Source organism: Arachis stenosperma, chromosome 1 (genome assembly GCF_014773155.1).
Source record: "Arachis stenosperma cultivar V10309 chromosome 1, arast.V10309.gnm1.PFL2, whole genome shotgun sequence".
Taxonomy (NCBI): Eukaryota; Viridiplantae; Streptophyta; class Magnoliopsida; order Fabales; family Fabaceae; genus Arachis; species Arachis stenosperma.
Window position 1 is genome coordinate 118,015,875 of NC_080377.1, and position 18,880 is coordinate 118,034,754.

An 18,880-nucleotide genomic window follows, 5' to 3' on the forward strand; every position below is an offset into this window, starting at 1 on the left:
TAACTATCATTCATTCTTTTGTTTGTAACTGACACCTTCATTACCGACTTAATGACTATCATTTCTATCTTAATGACCAAACGGTCATAATATCAATTCTATTCATCAATTTTATGCCTATAAAAAGAACCTTCTATATCTAATCTCAATACAGAATACATTCTATATTCATAGAATTATTATAAACACAATATAACACATGATAACTTTCATTTCATGTCTTACATTCTATATTCATAGAATTATTATATACCTCTTAAACACTTACTAACTTGAGCGTCGGAGTGTCTTTTGCAGGTACCCACCCTCTTGTTCTCTTCTTGCCGACGTATAACTCATCCCGACGAGAAGCTCGAAGACATTCATCGACGGACGAGCTATACACCGGCCAAACTCAGCAAGAACAATTGGCGCCGTCTGTGGGGACGAGTAAAATCATTCCCACTCCCCTTAGGTTCATAAAACTTGATTTACATTCAAATTTTTGAACCAATCTCAACAATCTTATTTAAGATTTTAATACCTCTTATCAAATTTTAATCTATCGTAACTTTTTATAAAGTATTTACTTTATACATTCAAATTGCTTCATTTTTACGTATCATAATATTTCACATCTCATAATTGATTAATGAACCAATCCGAGAATAAACTCGGCTTTCAATCAACCCGAAACAAACTCGGTTTTCAATCAATCCGAGCACAAATTCACTTATCAAATTTGCTTATTTTTTTTTCAAAGTTCTCTATTTACACAAGTAAAATTATATATTTTATTCAACATACTTTTACATTTATATTTTGAGTAACTAATATTTACTGATTTATTAGTTATATTCAAAACTCAATATATGTTCTATACAATAATGACATATAACAACCATGTCAATTGCATTTTTATTTCTTATGTATTATATTCTTACTGCTTAATGATTTCATTTATACAATTAAATGACAGTAATTATGAGTTTAAATATTAAAATTAGATTCTATCAAAAATTAATTATATATCAATTGTATATAATTGTTACACTATTCACTTTATGCTATTAAATTTTATGTTACTATTTGTTTAATGTAAAAAATTAAACAGGCAATTTATTATTATTGCACGAAGAATATCCCTCGTCATACTGTAACTGCTAGAAACATTATACTAAATGTATAATTCAATAACTGTTATCTTACTGCTTTATTATCAAATTAAAGCATGTCCTACAAAACAAAATTCAGATATTCACATTTGGCATGTATGACATTCATATATGTCGTCTTCTTCTCTACAATTATCAACTTTTAAGGTATATTTTTTTTTACTTTGAACTATTTTACTTTTACAATATATATTATTCAATATATGTTGCGACTTTATACCTATTCATTTTCTCAATTTATCTTATTCATGTCAAACCTTCACTATAAATTGTAAATATTCAATAACTAATTGCTTTGAGAGAGAAATTTATCAATAAGTTGTTGTGGGTCGGAAAAATTCCCAAGACAATTAACCATCATATCCTCGGATCATACAATCGATTCCGTCAATGGATATCTATCTCTGAACTTTTCAGTTCATATACAATCAAATGTTAAAATTGTTCTTAAGCGGAAAAGTATCCCCCACACAACTATCTTGATTGAATGACTCTTATCACTCAATTATTTTTTGAATAAGTGCCGACATAATAACCCGACTAAGCTTGGGGGCTCACCATATCATTATTCACTCATCTTTTAATCGAGTTATAACTCATTTTATTTTCTAAGCTTAGCCTGGATCATATGATCGGCGGACAAAGCTTGGGGGCTGTGATCCGTCACCTTATAACTCAGTCTTTATTATGCATTATGAGTTATAACTCGGTGTTAACTATCATTCATTCTTTTGTTTGTAACTGACACCTTCATTACCGACTTAATGACTATCATTTCTATCTTAATGACCAAACGGTCATAATATCAATTCTATTCATCAATTTTATGCCAATAAAAAGAACCTTCTATATCTAATCTCAATACAGAATACATTCTATATTCATAGAATTATTATAAACACAATATAACACATGATAACTTTCATTTCATGTCTTACATTCTATATTCATAGAATTATTATATACCTCTTAAACACTTACTAACTTGAGCGTCGGAGTGTCTTTTGCAGGTACCCACCCTCTTGTTCTCTTCTTGCCGACGTATAACTCATCCCGACGAGAAGCTCGAAGACATTCATCGACGGACGAGCTATACACCGGCCAAACTCAGCAAGAACAAGTGCATTTGTGTATTATATAAGAATTTGTTAAATTGCATTAGTTCAGTTTTCATCATACCAGTGGCATTAGTTAGCATTAGTTCATTTATGCATCAAGTTAGCATTAATTCATTTGTGCATCATTCATGTATTAAGTTAGCATTAGTGCATTTGTGTATTATATTAGAACTAGTATTTTATGCATAATAACATTACGAGAATATTTTTTTTTAAATTATAGTTTACTTTGTTCTAACAGTATAAATTATGCATGACACAAAAGATTTATAAAATCAAACTACTTTTACAAAAAAGTCGTAAGTTGACAAAAGTTTCTGACTAAGAAGACCAAGATATCTGCAGATCAAAAATTAAATAATAAGATTTTTAGTTATTATTTTTATATGAAAAAGTCTAATTTTTTATTAGTAATTAATTTTAACATTCGTTATCTAAAATTTAAAATAATTTAATGTGTATAATTTTACATTTAAAATATTTTAATTGTAAAAAAATATCGAATGACATATTTTGATTTGTCAAATTACTAATATAAAATATAATTATATATAGAGTAAAAATAGTAGAGAGAAATATAAAAATGGAGAGAGGTAGATGAGAGAATTTAGGAAATGAGTTTATTAATTTTGAAAAAAAAAATTCTCAATGACCTATTTGTCCTTCGGACACCGTTTCAGTCACGTCAGCCAGTTCCGTTAGGTGTATGAGAGGCAAATAGACGGAAGGACTAAATTGTTCTTCATTTGTTAAAGTCAGGGACTTTTTTTTATTTAAATTTTGTCAGGGATGTATTTGTTAAAAGTTTGAAAAGTCAGGAACCTATTTGTCTTTTTCCTTAAATAAAATATAATTACATCAACTTTCTTCGTAACCTTTATAATATTATTAAAATATAAATTTAATTTTAATACATTATTAATATGGAATAAATTTATATTACATCTAATTATGTAACCATTATGGTGACATAATTTAGATTTTTCATTATAATGAAAATAGCCATAAATTCATTTTGGTTGGCCAAATCAAATATGCACCTCTTACTTTCAAAAAACTTAGAGGAAAATAAGCATACAGTTTATTTTATATTCAAAAATAAACTTCAACTATATTTTGTAAATAAAAGGTACATAAGTTATTTATACTAGTGGGGAAGGAAAAGCCTTCATAACTCGAACAATGTAGGACTAATATATAATACAAAGTTCACTATCCTAAATAATATAGGACTCGTATTCCCTTATTACAATTAATTAATATAATTAACCTACTAACTCTAATATAATTAACCTACTAACTCTACTTACTCCTGCGTCAATAACACTATATTAACATTGATTATATGAATGGTTAATCTAAAATAATAGATATAATTAAATACTGAAATTGAAAATTTTACATTCTTTATACATCAAAATTAAACTTTTAATATATTAAATAGTTAATTTTTCCAGTTAATATCAACCAACTATTTTAGTTCTGAATTCTATATTCTAAATTTTAGACACTGTATTATAATTATTAAGTTTTACTAAAAATAAAATAAAAAAATATTTTTTTAATAAAAATGATCTAATATTAACTACTTAAAAATTAATTTTTTATATTTTTTTCAAAATTTAAATACAATTTTTTTGGCTAACAAAAAAGACCATAATAAAGAGATAAAAAAAAATTAATATATTGATCTACAAAAAATTGATTCCCAACTACTTTTTTTTTTGTCAAAGATAAAAAAATTTGAATCCGTTAAATTTGAATCTGGGGAGACTATGCTCCCAACTTCTTTTTCTTAATTTTTGGATTTGGTGCATTAATATAGGATGTTTCTACACACCGAATCATACTTTAATAACGCAATATGTTTAAGTTTTAAATTTTGTAATATACAAAAAGATTGATATAGTTTGAAGTATTTGAACTGCTTTTAAGGCAATGAAAGAACACGAGGGCGTTGATTTGAACAGGTTAACTCCTACCATTCTGACACAAAATCTTCGGCATATACTGGAAATCAAAGTAGTCATAAGAATTTCACATCATCATGGAAAAATTGAAAGTAGTGTCACATACTTACATACATCACGATATACGAACATCCCAGACAATCCAGTTATATGTGTCGACGTAATCAATTAAATTATCATTATTGTACTCGATGATTCTTGAACATTGTTGAAACTAAAACGAACGCAGTGCCGTATATAACTCAATGGCAGTTAAGATAAAATTTTAATTTAGACATAATCCTCCGACGAAATTATTATTAGTATCCGCCAATAAGGAATACCGAAAATAACAGGTTGAGAACTAGGTAAAAAAATTGATATAATACTGAAAAATTATAGTAAGAAACAAAGAAAGCAAAGCAAAGGAAAGTGGGGTGGAGGCAGCACGTGAGCATTATGTTAAAAATATGTTAGCCATAAGAAGAGGTCTTGTCCCAATTGGTTGAAATGGACCAGTGGCGGTGCTGAAAGACCCTTCTTTAAAGTTTTATTTATTTATTTAGCTGTAAATGTTCCATGCTGGGTTGGCACTTTGCTATGTCACCTTACCCAACAACTGCATCCCCACAACTTGATAGATACTCTCTACTCATTTTAACTTTAATGCGCCTTCCACCACTGTTTTTCAAATTCAATTATTAAGAACCCAAACGCGTCAAATATGTTGTTATATCTAACCTACATATTATTATTATTATTATTATTATTATTATAGTCCTAAGATATCACCTATGACAACAACTGTGTCCAGCTTATTAGGCTTAACTCAATGCAATTTCGCAGGCTCTTTCCTCATTTCATATCATCTCTAACTTGCTTGGTATAAATACCAACATTGCTTCTCTCCTTCACACAAGTACTACTCAACCTTCTCTAATATCAACACTACTACTCATTTATTACTATTACTGTTGTTATTGCATTCTTTCAAAGCCATACAAATGGCTGCTTCAACTCTCTCCTACTTGCTTCTAATCCCTCTTCTGATGGTTGTTGCATATGCTGGTAACTTAGACCAAGAATTTGACATTACATGGGGCGATGGACGAGCCAAGATGCTCAACAATGGGGAGCTACTCACATTGTCACTTGACAAAGCCTCTGGTTCTGGGTTCCAATCCAAGAACGAGTATCTCTTTGGCAAGATTGACATGCAGCTCAAGCTTGTTCCTGGGAACTCTGCTGGCACTGTAACTGCCTATTATGTAAGTTATTGTCATTGTTGATATTATATAATGTTGTGCATGCATTGTGATTGAAGTTTTGATATATGTGAGTTACTATGTGTGCAGTTATCTTCAAAAGGAACAACTTGGGATGAGATAGACTATGAATTCCTTGGGAATTTGAGCGGAGATCCATACATTCTTCACACCAATGTTTTCAGCCAAGGCAAAGGAAACAGGGAACAACAATTCTATCTATGGTTTGATCCTACTGCTGATTTCCACACTTACTCCATCACTTGGAACCCCCAGAGGATTATGTAAGTCCTCATTATTATTAAATGCATAAGCTATGTGTATATACTAATTCTATTTATGGAGACTGACCATATATTTATTTGTTTCAATCTTGATTCAGATTCTCAGTGGATGGAACTCCAATCAGAGAGTTCAAGAACTCCGAGAGCATGGGTGTCCCCTTCCCAAAGAGCCAGCCAATGAGAATATATTCAAGTTTGTGGAATGCAGATGACTGGGCAACAAGAGGTGGACTAGTGAAGACAGATTGGACAAAAGCTCCATTCACAGCTTCATACAGGAACTTCAATGCTGATGCTTGCATATGGTCTAATGGGGCTTCATCTTGTGGTTCTGGTTCAGGTTCTTCCTCTACTAGCAGTTCATGGCTTTCACAAGAGTTGGACACTACGGCACAAGAGAGGCTAAGATGGGTGCAGAAGAACTATATGATATACAATTACTGCACAGATGCAGAGAGGTTTCCACAGGGTTTTCCTCAAGAATGCAGAACCTCTTAAAAACAGACAAAATGTAGTGCCATTCTAGCTACTCTAGTTTCGGATTCCACTATTATTTTATTGATGCAGCTATTGTAATTGTAATTTTCATTCTTTCATTCATTTTCAATTTTGTCATCGCTACGATATTGATTATGTATTCTTTTATGTATGAAATATATATATTCTTTTTCTGTGTTATATCTTGTGTCTTTTCACTTTTGTAATTTCTCATGGCCGCGATAACAAAAATAAGGTACCGTGGAACAATCAAAGCAACTTTATAAGGTACCTTGCAATGTGATAAAAATATATTCGGTTCCACCATGGGCAATTATCATGGGGTAGATCCAGTATCAGACCAATAGCCAGAATAACTTGTAAGAACCTTCAATGTTTCTAATACAGCTAAGCATAATCAGCACTCAGCAGAACCGATGTATAGTTAAACAACTCAAATTTTATGCCTAAAAACTAATTAAAAAAAGAAAGAGCACCCTAGTAGACACATGACAAAATAACTCAATACAAGTAGGTAAGCTCATTTATACATTAATCAACTGAGTTGATAAATCTTAGTTAAAATACAAAGTGATCCATAAACATTCGACCCTAGAATCCCAAAGCCAATGGAAAGAAAATAAGACGAGTAGAGCAACAACATCAAAATCAGACTGAAAGACAGAACAAATGGCAATCAAGGTTTTTCCTAAGCATCAACATACTGTACAGGACATTGTACTGTACAAGGTGCCGTCAAATAAAATACACATGCATTAATCAATATCTAGTTGGCACTGACGAAGACAACTAAATGTGCAAAATATCAGTGAGATCTTAAGGCTGCTGTTAAGCTTGCAATTCTTGTCAAACAACCTAATCATCTAACTCCTCTATCTGTGCCCGCTTCTCAGCTGCTATCTTCCGGATAAAGAAGCCCCACCTCATTGCTGCCTTGATCTTTAGCCATCCCACAACTGCTCTGCCTGGACGAGCGCGATCCTCATCAAAGTTTGGCATTGGCGTTTGCATAAATGATGGGAATGAGAAGCTATCGTCAGTATTCGTGGGGGCATGACCTCCCATGCTGAACAGGCGAAGCAAGTGCTGCATGTCCTCATTCTCTAGCATCTCGTGACTTCTTAAGCGGATTTCTTCCTCTGAAAAGAATTCATCAACACCCCTGTCCCTGTTGTGTGACCAGTCATCGAATGGATTTAGAGTAGATGGCTGGACAGAGGAGCTACCAGCGTGGAACCCTGATGATGATTGAGGAGGACCAAGAGCTAACCCAACCGTGCTATGATCGTTTCTCGTGTTCTGGCTTTGGTGCGCATTGTTCATTAATTGGTCACTAGACAGGTATAATGAACTGTCAAACTGGCTCCGGGAGTTGGAGTTTGCTATCAGCGGCTGGTTTGGGTATCTTGTTACCAAATTATCATTATAACCTGAAAGTGCATAAAGTTAGCATGTGCATACTCTAAGGGGAACAAAAAGACACACACACACACACACACACACGAATCAGAAAGTCATAACAAGAAATAATACTCAGGAGAGATGACAGCCCCAACCCAGAAGAAACCAGGTTAAATTGGAGGTTGAGGATGCTTACCTCCAACCAGCATCCCTGAATTCAATTGATGTTGAGATGGAACAGACACTGGAAGGGATTGTGATTGCAGCTGATGATCTAAACCAGTAGTGTAATTGATTGACTCCATCTGAAGTTCATTTTCAGGTGTATCCGGCCTATCATTTTGTGCAGCACCCACAAGTGTTTTCCCATCATACTCTACAACCTGCTCCCAATTCTCATATGCCTTCTTCACCAACGAATCCACATAAACCTGGACTTGCAAAGGTATTTTAAAGGTATCATAAGTTTAGCTGTGTTATGGTGGTATATGCATGAGGGAGGGAAAAACATATACAGAGCATTGTGAAAACAATTATATTATTTCCACCAACAGAAAGGCATTCCCAACTTTTAGAGAAAAACAATCATCTCAACAAACACATGAAAATGTTTAGTTGCAGCATATAATAATCTCAGAAAGAAAAATAGAACACAGACTAACCTTCTGGCTATCAGTGAGAGAATCAGCCGGAAAGAATTGCTCTCCTGTTATAAGACCACGCAGCTCATAGATGTGGTTAAAAATAACACCAACATTTCTCGTATCTTCTGGGTAATAAACATAGAGCTTCCCACTTAGGACACAAGTCTTTGCATGCTCTAAGAGAGCTTCCCACATCTTGTTTGACATACCACTTCCAAGGATCTACATTTGAATGATATGAGAAACTGCCTGGAAACACCTAACTTCAAGATTAAGACACAAATCTAAACTTACATTCCGCAATTTCTGTTGATCTTTAACCACAAGACGAAGAAAGTCTTCAACAGTGAATATTCCAGCATTATTCAGCTTCTTGTGAAATGACCCATCCTTGCCTATCTTCTCCAGTCTCCATACATCATCAGTCAATGCCGGAGGATAATGCTTCTTATATACTGTAAAGACGACAAACTATTAAAATTTGAAGATGCTATCACGGTGTAGGAGCAAGCAGATCACTGATGCTAAAGAAAATTAAAAGATGCAAAATCATGTCCCTACATTCTCCTCTATGATCTTTGACTGTAAAAGCCTCTGTTTTAGCTTCACGGATGCGCAGAGACTCGGAAAAACCTTGCGCAACCTTCAACCCAAGCCTGAATTTCCGGCTCCTTATCCAGCTTGAATTATCTGTGAACGTCAGTTCCCCCAATGTCCCAACTCCTTCTTTGAGTGTCACTTGCAGCTCCCCAGTCAACAGGGGTCTCTTTCCTTCACGTTCCTTCACCACATGGCTTTCAAATTCCTCTTGAGTCCAACCTTCATCATCCTCATTATTAAAATCACCCTCAAGGACAACAACATCAAGTTTCATACAGGCTTCTGGACCAGATGTCACAACACTTCCAGTATTGGCATCAATAAGAACAACATGGATTGGAGCCCCCTGCTCGCCTTCCACTTTTCCTCCAGTGAATAGGGGAAGAGACAGCCGGGACCTAAAATGCAGCTGCAGGTTTCTGCCATCCGGACCTTCAATCATTTTTGGAGAAGACCTGGAAATTTTCACATATAAGAAAAAAGTACTAGATTCATCACTTTCATTTAGAAATCAGCCAATAACTCTTTTTTGGGGCAGGTCTGAGTATATAATCATATAAATAGCCACCATGACATGAAATTATTAAGTGTCATCCTATTGCTTCATCATATTGCAGTCCACCACCATAAGATAGTTTCCAAATAAAGAGAAAGGATCTCATCTTCAACGCCAAATAATTTGGTCTACTACAGAAAAAAAGGACTAAAAAGTAAGAATATAGAACTGTCTATTTATAAATTCCTGGCATCCGATTCTATCTTTGCATGATCAACATACAAATGCAGGAACAGGAAAAAAACATTCTTATAGATTATGGGAAAATATTTAGAAATTAATTTCTTCAAATTTTAAATAATTCTGATACCTTCCACCACTAATTCTTGCAGGACCCAACTTCACAAGAGCACGCTCCACTTCTTCACTCACCTGTTTAACAAGTACATTAAGCAAATTATTAACCTAGTGTAGAAAATTAGAAGAATAAGGAACCACATCATAAAAGATCACATGGAAAGTGATGTTTTTTAACATATGATCCAACTAAGAAAGACATATCAAGGGAAGAAGTAATTGCATTACTTAAAGTAAACATACAAGATGCTGTAAACTAAAAAGGTCTCCTGATTCTAGCAAAATTAGTAGGTAAACTAATTTCTGATTAAACAATGCCAGTAGCGAAGAGAATATCTAAATCAATGATGCATCATGCATGGTCAGCATGGATAATCCTAATCTATGATGGAATATCCAAATATTGCTTGAAAAACAAGTAAAAGGTAAATAACCTTTTAGAATATAGAACCATTGTGCCACCCGCCAAAAAGAAGTGGAAAACAAACACACCAAACAGAAATCTAAATATTGGAGAGCAGAATGAAGAATTTCTTACAACTCTACGAAGAATAGGTTCTAATGATGAGCAAAGTTTCTGCAAACTGTCCACCTTGAGAGCTTCCACAATAACACTGCAAAAGGCAATGTCTATCAAGAATAGGAAAATAGATAAAGAAACATAAAACAAATATGCATATGGGTGAAGACTAATCTCAGGTTAGCACATAAAGTACAACCACAACTTCAACTTAGGGATAACAGGTTCTTCTTGTGACAGCGCATATTCTATTTCAACTACCAGATAAGTTTGAGAGCCAACAAAAAAAATAAATAAAGAAGAGATAACTAATTCTAAAAAGTATATCTTTAAGTGGTATGCAGGGGGTTCAATCAAACTTTGGTATTCCTTTCACAAGCTTCCAACGGGAAAATTAGTAGGTAGGCGGCTTGCTGGTTAAAGAACTAGCAGTGCGATATGCCCAAAAATAAATTTAGATTAATTACTCCCTACCCACACACACCATAAAAACAAAAAGGCCTAGCAAAAAAGACTATCTTCTCAAAATATAAATTACCAAACGCTATGAAGTGATGATTGTAAGAAAAATAAAATGATGGAAGATGAGAGGGTAAGGAAGAAGCACCTGGCAAGAGCAGGCCTCTTTCGTTCAGGCTGGTCATCTTCTCCACCCTCAAGAGACCTCTTCCCCATGCTTTTTGCGTCCCCAGCTGCCCTCTGCATTTCACACTCACTCACTTCTAATAATAATACCCTGAGTTACCAAATCTGCAACAACTTCAGAAAACCACCAAAGTCAATCACCATTATGCAATACAGGTCACAAAATTATCATAGTATTAATTATTAATTATTATTAATAATAAACAAAACAGAGAAACCCTAGCAACAATAGCAAAGGAAAGCTAGAACAGATCTAGAATACCATAACAATACAAACAAATAAAACCGGGAATTTCACTAAAATCTTCAAATTCCAAGCTTGCCAAACTCCAATCCCCCAAACGAGCAATCTCGACCGCCAAATTCCACGAAAAATTTGAGGAAAAGGGAAAAAAAAGAACTAGAAAGGAGCTGAACTCACCAAGAAAGCCTCTGCTGGTTGCAGAAGTGGAAGTTGAAGAACGGAACCCGGGAAACTAAACTGGATGATGCTTAAGGTGTTACTGTTGCTGCTCCAGAGAGAGAGAGAGAGTTTGGTGAGAGAGAGAGAGAGAGAGAGAGAATCGAAAAACTAAATAAGGAAAAAAGGGAGGGGGGTGTTGGCGTTGTTGAAATGTAAAAGAAGTCATTCAGTTTTCGTAGGCTCGTATAATTGTGGTCAACACTGGCGACTTTGTCTCTCAGCTCAGTGGGGGAGGAGCACTCATCTCCTGCGTTAAGGAACACCCTGCTCTCTTCCTACACTTACCCAAATAGGGATAATCCTAGTCGTTTATTCTTCTCCGCGGTGGCGCGTGGGTTTGATGAGCGGAGCATGATTGTTTACGGATTTGGTGGGTCGCTGTCGTCGAAGAGGAACGGGAGCGATCGTAGCCGTACGTTACTTAGATGAGATAACAACCACAATGGGGCGGGCACTTGCCACGTCACTGACGACACCTTGTGCTTGTAGCCTTGTAGTTTGCTCGGATGACGTCACCGTCATGATAATTGGCTGACATCCTCCCATCTTGTACATACTCCTATTTCTTCAATGAACTAAACAAAACTAATTGTACAACAGTATACTCGAAGTAATTAGCTACGTCCTCATATGGAGATTTTACTAAATTCAAATCTTATGAAATTTATTTTCAATTTATTCATATGAAAAGTGAAAACCACTACAACCATACTCAGTGTATATTAAAATCAACTATTAATATAAAATATATATTAAAAATAAATTAAACAATACATATATTTATATATAAATATATTAGTAACTAATTTTAGGGTATAAAAAATATTTTTAAAACTAGTAAGGGGTATTCAAATTTCAGTATATTATAGACAACGAAAGAAAAATCAGCATATTCTAGACACCAAAAAAATAATCAGTATATTCTATTTTTTTTCCAATTTATTATACTCGAGCTCAAGATCTAAGGATCGCAAGTCCTGAAGTACTTATGCTAACTAAAATTAACCGGCAATAAAGTAATGTGCTGAATATTGAAATCTTACAACGAAATTAACGGAAAGAGAAAACTAACGACATTGATTCCCTAATAATTGAATATACTTATCTTCTAGTTACTATTATTATGGTTTACAATTGACATCACAAAAGAATAATATGGATTTGCAATCTCCTCGGGTGCTTCTCCAACCCCCTTGACCTAGGGTAGGCCAAAATCAAAAGAATAAAACACCAATCTTGTCGAGCAAACATTAAACTTGTCGAGGATCTCAATTATTGCTTCCACTAAATTCTTCAAGCCTCTTATAAAGTTTGACAAGTATCTGATTACAAATATCTGTAGACGTGCAGGGTCCACACAAAAGATATATGACATTACCAAGAGGCCTCATGTAAATTCCATCTTCCCGAAGATTCTGAAGTAAGGATCTTGCATACAAGGAGGCATACCTGTGGGAAAATATATATTTTAGCAAAATCTATTCAACTCATGCCCACCTTTGTTCCCACAAATCGAATAGGTGAATCATCAAAATGATCAAAATTGAAGATTTATTTGTACATTTTACCCAGGAGATGATGAGAAAACTAGTTTGAAATTTGAGAAACAAAAAAAAAAAAAACCACAGGTATAACAATAATACTGAAATTTGAGGTGTTCAAAATTATTGGAATGGGGATCTAAGGGAGAAATGGGATGAAAATAATACCCAGCATTACGTCCTTCTGCTTTTAACTCCAAGGCACAAAGAGTCCCTAATGCAACGACTCTTTCAACTGCGGGATGTGACGAGATCTTGTGAACCATTTTATCATCCCATAACTGAAAATACACAACACAATATCAAATGAACATAACATTATAGTGAACAATGATAAACTCGAGTGGGTATATAATATAAACCAAAATGATGTCAGAATCAGATCTCATGATTTTAAGGAAATCATACAAACTAACTAGTTCAAAGAAAAAAAACTGCACTTAATCATACCTCCTTAAGTAATCTTCCTCCGGATGTGGCATTAGGGTTGGAACAAGGATCTTTAAACCATTGGATTGATTTAACAGCAGCCATGCAACCCAAAGCATGTGCAGAGTAAGAATGTCCATGCAAGAGAGCCTTGAGCTAACCAGAACAAGAGGACATATCACATTAATATGACATCAAGACATTGATGAGGAACATGGCTTTCCATAAACACAAAATACTAGCACTAAATGCTAAATGGCTAAATCAAATATCAAATATTCATAAAAATTTGGAACTTAAAAATAGAAAAGCCATGATTTGTTGCATCCAGAAGCACTGAAAAATAAAAATAATAAAAAATATATATATAAAAAGAATGCGGGGAAAAATAAAGAACCTTTGATTCTCCAATAAATGAATCAAACACAGCATTTGTTGCCAAGGTGGCAGCCAGTGGTATAATTCCACCTGTCATCAGCTTCCCAAAGCAGGCTATATCTGGTACACAATGGATTAGATCCACTGCAGTCTGAAATGAAATGAAATTGTTAATCAAGTAAACGAAAAGAAAGACAGTTTTCTTTTTGTAAATAAGAGATATGAGAGGTCATCAAGGTAAATCACCTCTACTCCCAAACGCCAAAAACCTGTAAAAATCTCATCAAAGATAACCGGAATATTTCTACTGCGACACTCATTAACAAGTACTCGCTGAAACAATGGATCAACCATATGCATTCCTCCAGCACCTTGTATAACTAAAGAAAAGTTCGGGTCCAAATGAGATTATAGAAATTTAGGGAAGTAGGTGCAACTATTTTAATTTAGAAATCTAAATAGACAATGGAACAACTAAAGAATGAAAATGTCTTAAGAAACCAAGACAGAAAAGCAAGAAACTTTTGATTTTTGGAAGATCTAGAGAGTAGAGACCATAAACAATATTTTCCTTACACAGGAAATTGCATTACTGTGAGCATAGCTCTAACATATATCACGTTGATGTGTGTTAAGTGAGTAAATGATTCTTGTTCTGTTTTTCTCATTCATATTTATTCATTGGAGAAAGTGATATCAACAGGTAAGATCATTAGAGGGAAAGGAGGAGAGTTTGGAATTAAAATGACACTTCAAATTATGCAAGCTCATAAAATTCTTGCCTGGTTCCATAATCAATGCTCCAATATTATTGGACCCTCTATATCCAGATAACAGTTTTGATATGTAAGATGAATAGACTGCAGCAAGCTCAGAAGTATCCCTGCCCTTGAGAAATATTTCGTCACGTGAAGCAAAGGCTGTGAAAGTGTCAACAAAGAATATGACGATATTCTAAACAAGAAAGGAATTAGTGTTGAAATTTTGAAACTTACTGATGTTACCAAGTTTCAGATTTTCAATCTGAAACCCTTCAGGCAATGAAAGACTCCACGTATTGTTGCTCATGAAGACAGAAGGAGGATCCACAAAAAGACCTCTTCCTGTGTACCTATGAAATTAAGAATTGAAACTTAGAAGGGTTTCAGAATTATAAACTAGTTTAGAAAACAGTAGTACAGGAGAGCAATCTCGAAAACAAGCTCCAAGCATTTATCAGCTTCCAACACCTTTAATACTGCAACATTGGCCAAGAGCCCATGTTAACTGGATGCCAAAACCAAGGAAACCCATGTAGCTGAGTTCACTCTAATTTAATATTTATCGCATATCTCCTTGATAAAATACAGTTCACTTTTATTCCCCACATATGTAGTAGAAGAAAATGTCTATACCATGGTTGCTGCAGGAAGCCTGTATAAGATGATGGGGCTTGTGCTTCCATAGCACCCAATGTGTCACCATGATAAGATCTCTGAAGTGCGAGGACCTGAAATAATTAAAATCGCAATAATTAACAGATATATGTACTTTATATAATAATTAAAAATAAAGTGGAAGAAGTTCCTTCTCATTATAATTTATACCAGGTATTTGAAGAAGATAGTGAACAAATACACAAGCACCTAATGCCAAACTAGAGTTTGAAGTTTGAACATAATATATCTGATGATACCATTTTCCACCACCATGTAAACTAATCATACGATGATAGCACCTTTCTAGAATATCAACCTCATACCTCTTAAACTCAATATAATCACGCAAAAGCTGCAGCATATTAATTAAAAGACAAAAAGTACCAACCATGAGCTCAGTAGATCTCTCATTAGTGGTATCCTCAAGACAATTGCGAACAAGTCCATGATCAACAGAAAATTTACGAAATGCCATCTTGAGTGCAATTTCAATTGCAGTGGATCCATTGTCAGAAAAATATGCTCGAGAAGCCCAACCTACGTGAACACTAGCCCATGAAAAACTATATGGAAAATGGAACATTTTCAGCAACTATATGAAGAATTTAAAGCTGCTCCTAACATAATAATTATCACCATCCAATGGATAATTTTGATGAATAGTAAAATTGTTTGTGTAGGCAGTAGGACTGTACTGAAAGGTAACATTCTAAACCCTAGTATTCCATACTGATTTTATATCTTAGGATGAGAATCATAGTATCAGACCATAGAATAAATATTAATTACATGCAACTATATAATATTCTTATTATTAAGAGAGGATAGAGGAGGCGGGGGGAGAGTGGTTCAAACATGAACGTGAGAAAAGGACATCCTAACCTTTTCCCACACCATCAAGCAAAACCTCAGCACAATTTAACGCTGGTTCATGAACATTCTCAGGAAACATTACATGTCCAAATCTTGCAGCAGCATATCCCATTTCCCTAGCAAGCTCAGCCTGAAATCACCTAAACGGAAATATATATACATGAAAGGAAAACTTCAGAGATGCTTTTGATAAGGTGCATCCAACTCTTAATAAGCTTTGCAAACATTTGGCATATAATAGCAAGATACGTAGCAAGTCTAAGTACACTACTACAAGCAAAATAACCACCAAGCCTTTTCCCACTATCAGCCAACAATTTTACAATCCCATCCAACAATAAAAGAAAGACTTAAAGAACATATTTCAGAATAACCAGCTGGAGAGAGAGAGAGAGAGAAAAGAAAAGAAAGAAAGAAGAGGAGATGACCTGCAATATAGCATTAGGTCCTTGAGTCCACCAGCTAGCACAGGCATCAAATAGTGGAGCTACAACTTCTGTGCTCTGAGCCTTTAAAAAACACCAACAAATTAGAATCATGTAGTAACAAGTTATCACTTATCACCATATAATGACACCTGTAGTAATTATATAGAATTCATGACTCTAATTCTAAAATAAACACTAAGTGCAGCAAGTTCAAGATAGTTCAGTCTTCTAAGATATTCCATGTAGTATTGCAAAATAAAAATTCATAGATTTAAGAAACATTATTAAAAGTAACTAAATAGATAAATATAGTAATAACAAAAGATAAAAGACAAATGGCAATTAATCAAAAAAGTTTTTGAGGATGAAACCAAATATTCCACTCGAAACAAACCTTAAAGACTGCAAAGTTCTCACCACAACGTGAATCAATTACTGTTACCGCTCCCTCTGGTACAAGCTTGTGTTGAGTGAAAGGCCACCAGATGATATCCCTTGCCTTCCTTGGCATGTCATGAAACTTTTTAACTCTCTCTAGATAAGCAGAGACCATTATTTCCCTTAGATTACTAAATAAATTATGAGAACCTTCAAACCATTCCATTAGGTCATTTGATGGATCTTTTGGAACAGGGGGTAGCACTAGAACAGGAAGCCTGCATGAAGAAGTGAACAACAGTATATAAGTAGACATCATACTGAAAAAAAGAAGAAAAATCGAGACAAAAATAAGGAACATAGCTTATCCTTCAAGAGTATGAAGATTTCTCTTTATGTAATGCCACAAGCAGAAAGCAAATATAGCAACTAGTATGATCAAACTTACTTGTTCCGCATATAAGACATTATTGGACCCTCATTTAGAAGGCCGTGATCTTCAAAAACAACAGCAACAACATCATAACCTCGAAGAGTCAAGCTCTCATAAGCAGAAATTGTTCCAGAAATACCTCCCAGCCTCCCATCTCCAACCAGAATTGCCGGAATACGGAAGGGCCTGCCAGAAAAATAACACAAGAAACATAATTCACGGGAAAAAATCCATGAATACAGCACAGCACATCTATGCCACAACATGCACCACAGGTTTATTATCACTTCCTGAAAATACATGTACCACACTTTTCACTCTGCCAAAACATTAACAGTTTGACCATAAAATTCCCATGGCTACAATCTCAAAAACATTAGCAAGGTTCAAATAGCGGACCTAGAAAAATGTGCAAGCCTTTTGCATTAACATATAAATTGAGACATATATTCATTTGAAATTGAAATTGTAACTAAAGTACCAAAATTCTGGAGCACCAAAATCACCTATATAAGTCACATTGAAGTGATCCAGAAGCCCCGGGACTCGCAACTCCACCCGCAGTTTCCACCACACACATAACCTCTGGTCTCTCCTTACCAACCCCACTTTCCACCACCTCCCTGAAACACCTCTGCAATGTTTCCAGCACCACCGAGTCCTCCACAGCTCCACTTTCCCTCTCTGCCGCCAAATGCGGCGACACAGCCTCTTCCCACGCGTACAGCGTCTTGCAAAACAACCGCGAAGACCCAATCCCCTCGCCGCCGACCACGTTCTCTTCCTCCGGAAACCTAGCATCGTTGCCACGGTTCCCCGTAACAGCGGAGGAGGCATTGAGGAGGACATGTGAGGCGGAGAGGGAAGGGCGGGGGCCGGTGCGGCGGAGGAAGAGGTGGCGGAGCTTCGTGAGGAGGAAGCGGGAATCGGAGTCGGAGGGGAAGCCGGTCTGGAGGGGCTTGAGGTAGTGGAAATATGAAGGGGAGGAGAGGAGGGATGAGGCTGCGATGCCGGTGGAGACGAGGGTTTTGCCGACGCCGGTGTTAGATCCCCATATGATGTAGATTGGGTGGGAAAGCGGTAGCTCGAGCGGGTGAGTTGTGGCGGAGGAGAATTGGCGGCGGTGGCGGCGGAGACGGCGAAAGAGAAGGAGATAGTGAAAGCGGAACATGGCAGAAGAAGCGGGGACTGGAGACTGAAGTTGTTACCAACAAAAGGACTGGCGGGGAGTGTGGGTTTAAAAGGAGAGAAAAGCTAAACCAATTAATATCCAACACCTGACGTTAGAAATAGTAATACTACATAATTGCCAAATATTATTATTTTCGTCCAATACTTTGCATTTATATTTAGAGAGTTTAGAGATTAAAAAATTACATAATTTATTAAAATTTATACACATAAATTAATATAATATATATTTATATTCATAAAAATTTATATATAAATTAATAAATTTTATTTATTAAAAATAATTTAGTATATAATAACTAAATACTAATTAAAATTGTTAAAAATTGATAAACCCTAGATAATAAAATAACTCAACAAAACAAAGTGATTATTTATTTTTATTTTGACAAAGAGTTGTTTGTTCTAAAATGACAA

At 35.0% G+C, this 18,880-nt stretch overlaps 3 protein-coding genes across 4 annotated transcripts; 1 reads left to right on the plus strand and 2 right to left on the minus strand.

Annotated features, from left to right (window-relative positions):
- The first annotated feature begins 5,151 nt into the window (after positions 1 to 5,151).
- On the plus strand, positions 5,152 to 6,448 carry LOC130967925 (xyloglucan endotransglucosylase/hydrolase protein 22-like). Its single transcript, XM_057892980.1, has 3 exons — positions 5,152 to 5,489; positions 5,577 to 5,770; positions 5,869 to 6,448. The coding sequence occupies exons 1-3, from the start codon at positions 5,226 to 5,228 to the stop codon at positions 6,266 to 6,268; spliced, it is 858 nt and encodes a 285-aa protein (XP_057748963.1). The 5' UTR covers positions 5,152 to 5,225; the 3' UTR covers positions 6,269 to 6,448.
- A 317-nt stretch (positions 6,449 to 6,765) lies between these two features.
- On the minus strand, positions 6,766 to 11,583 carry LOC130967910 (calmodulin-binding protein 60 B). 2 transcript variants are annotated; one of them, XM_057892960.1, is made up of 9 exons: positions 11,353 to 11,583; positions 10,894 to 11,045; positions 10,305 to 10,380; positions 9,780 to 9,841; positions 8,875 to 9,368; positions 8,608 to 8,768; positions 8,332 to 8,535; positions 7,866 to 8,100; positions 6,766 to 7,698 (listed from the first exon to the last, which is right to left on the minus strand). In XM_057892960.1, exons 2-9 carry the CDS (start codon positions 10,989 to 10,991, stop codon positions 7,124 to 7,126), a joined length of 1,905 nt encoding a protein of 634 aa, XP_057748943.1. In that variant the 5' UTR covers positions 10,992 to 11,045; positions 11,353 to 11,583; the 3' UTR covers positions 6,766 to 7,123. The 2 variants fall into 2 exon arrangements, with proteins under 2 accessions (XP_057748943.1, XP_057748952.1); XM_057892969.1 differs by having other exon boundaries at positions 10,894 to 11,036; positions 11,353 to 11,542.
- Positions 11,584 to 12,320: 737 nt separating this feature from the next.
- LOC130939732 (bifunctional dethiobiotin synthetase/7,8-diamino-pelargonic acid aminotransferase, mitochondrial) lies at positions 12,321 to 18,491 on the minus strand. Its single transcript, XM_057867820.1, has 14 exons — positions 17,779 to 18,491; positions 17,288 to 17,458; positions 16,856 to 17,117; positions 16,462 to 16,542; positions 16,043 to 16,163; positions 15,549 to 15,697; positions 15,137 to 15,231; positions 14,738 to 14,853; positions 14,525 to 14,662; positions 13,989 to 14,122; positions 13,762 to 13,893; positions 13,386 to 13,520; positions 13,104 to 13,216; positions 12,321 to 12,843 (listed from the first exon to the last, which is right to left on the minus strand). Exons 1-14 carry the CDS (start codon positions 18,441 to 18,443, stop codon positions 12,663 to 12,665), a joined length of 2,493 nt encoding a protein of 830 aa, XP_057723803.1. The 5' UTR covers positions 18,444 to 18,491; the 3' UTR covers positions 12,321 to 12,662.
- Positions 18,492 to 18,880: the final 389 nt, after the last annotated feature.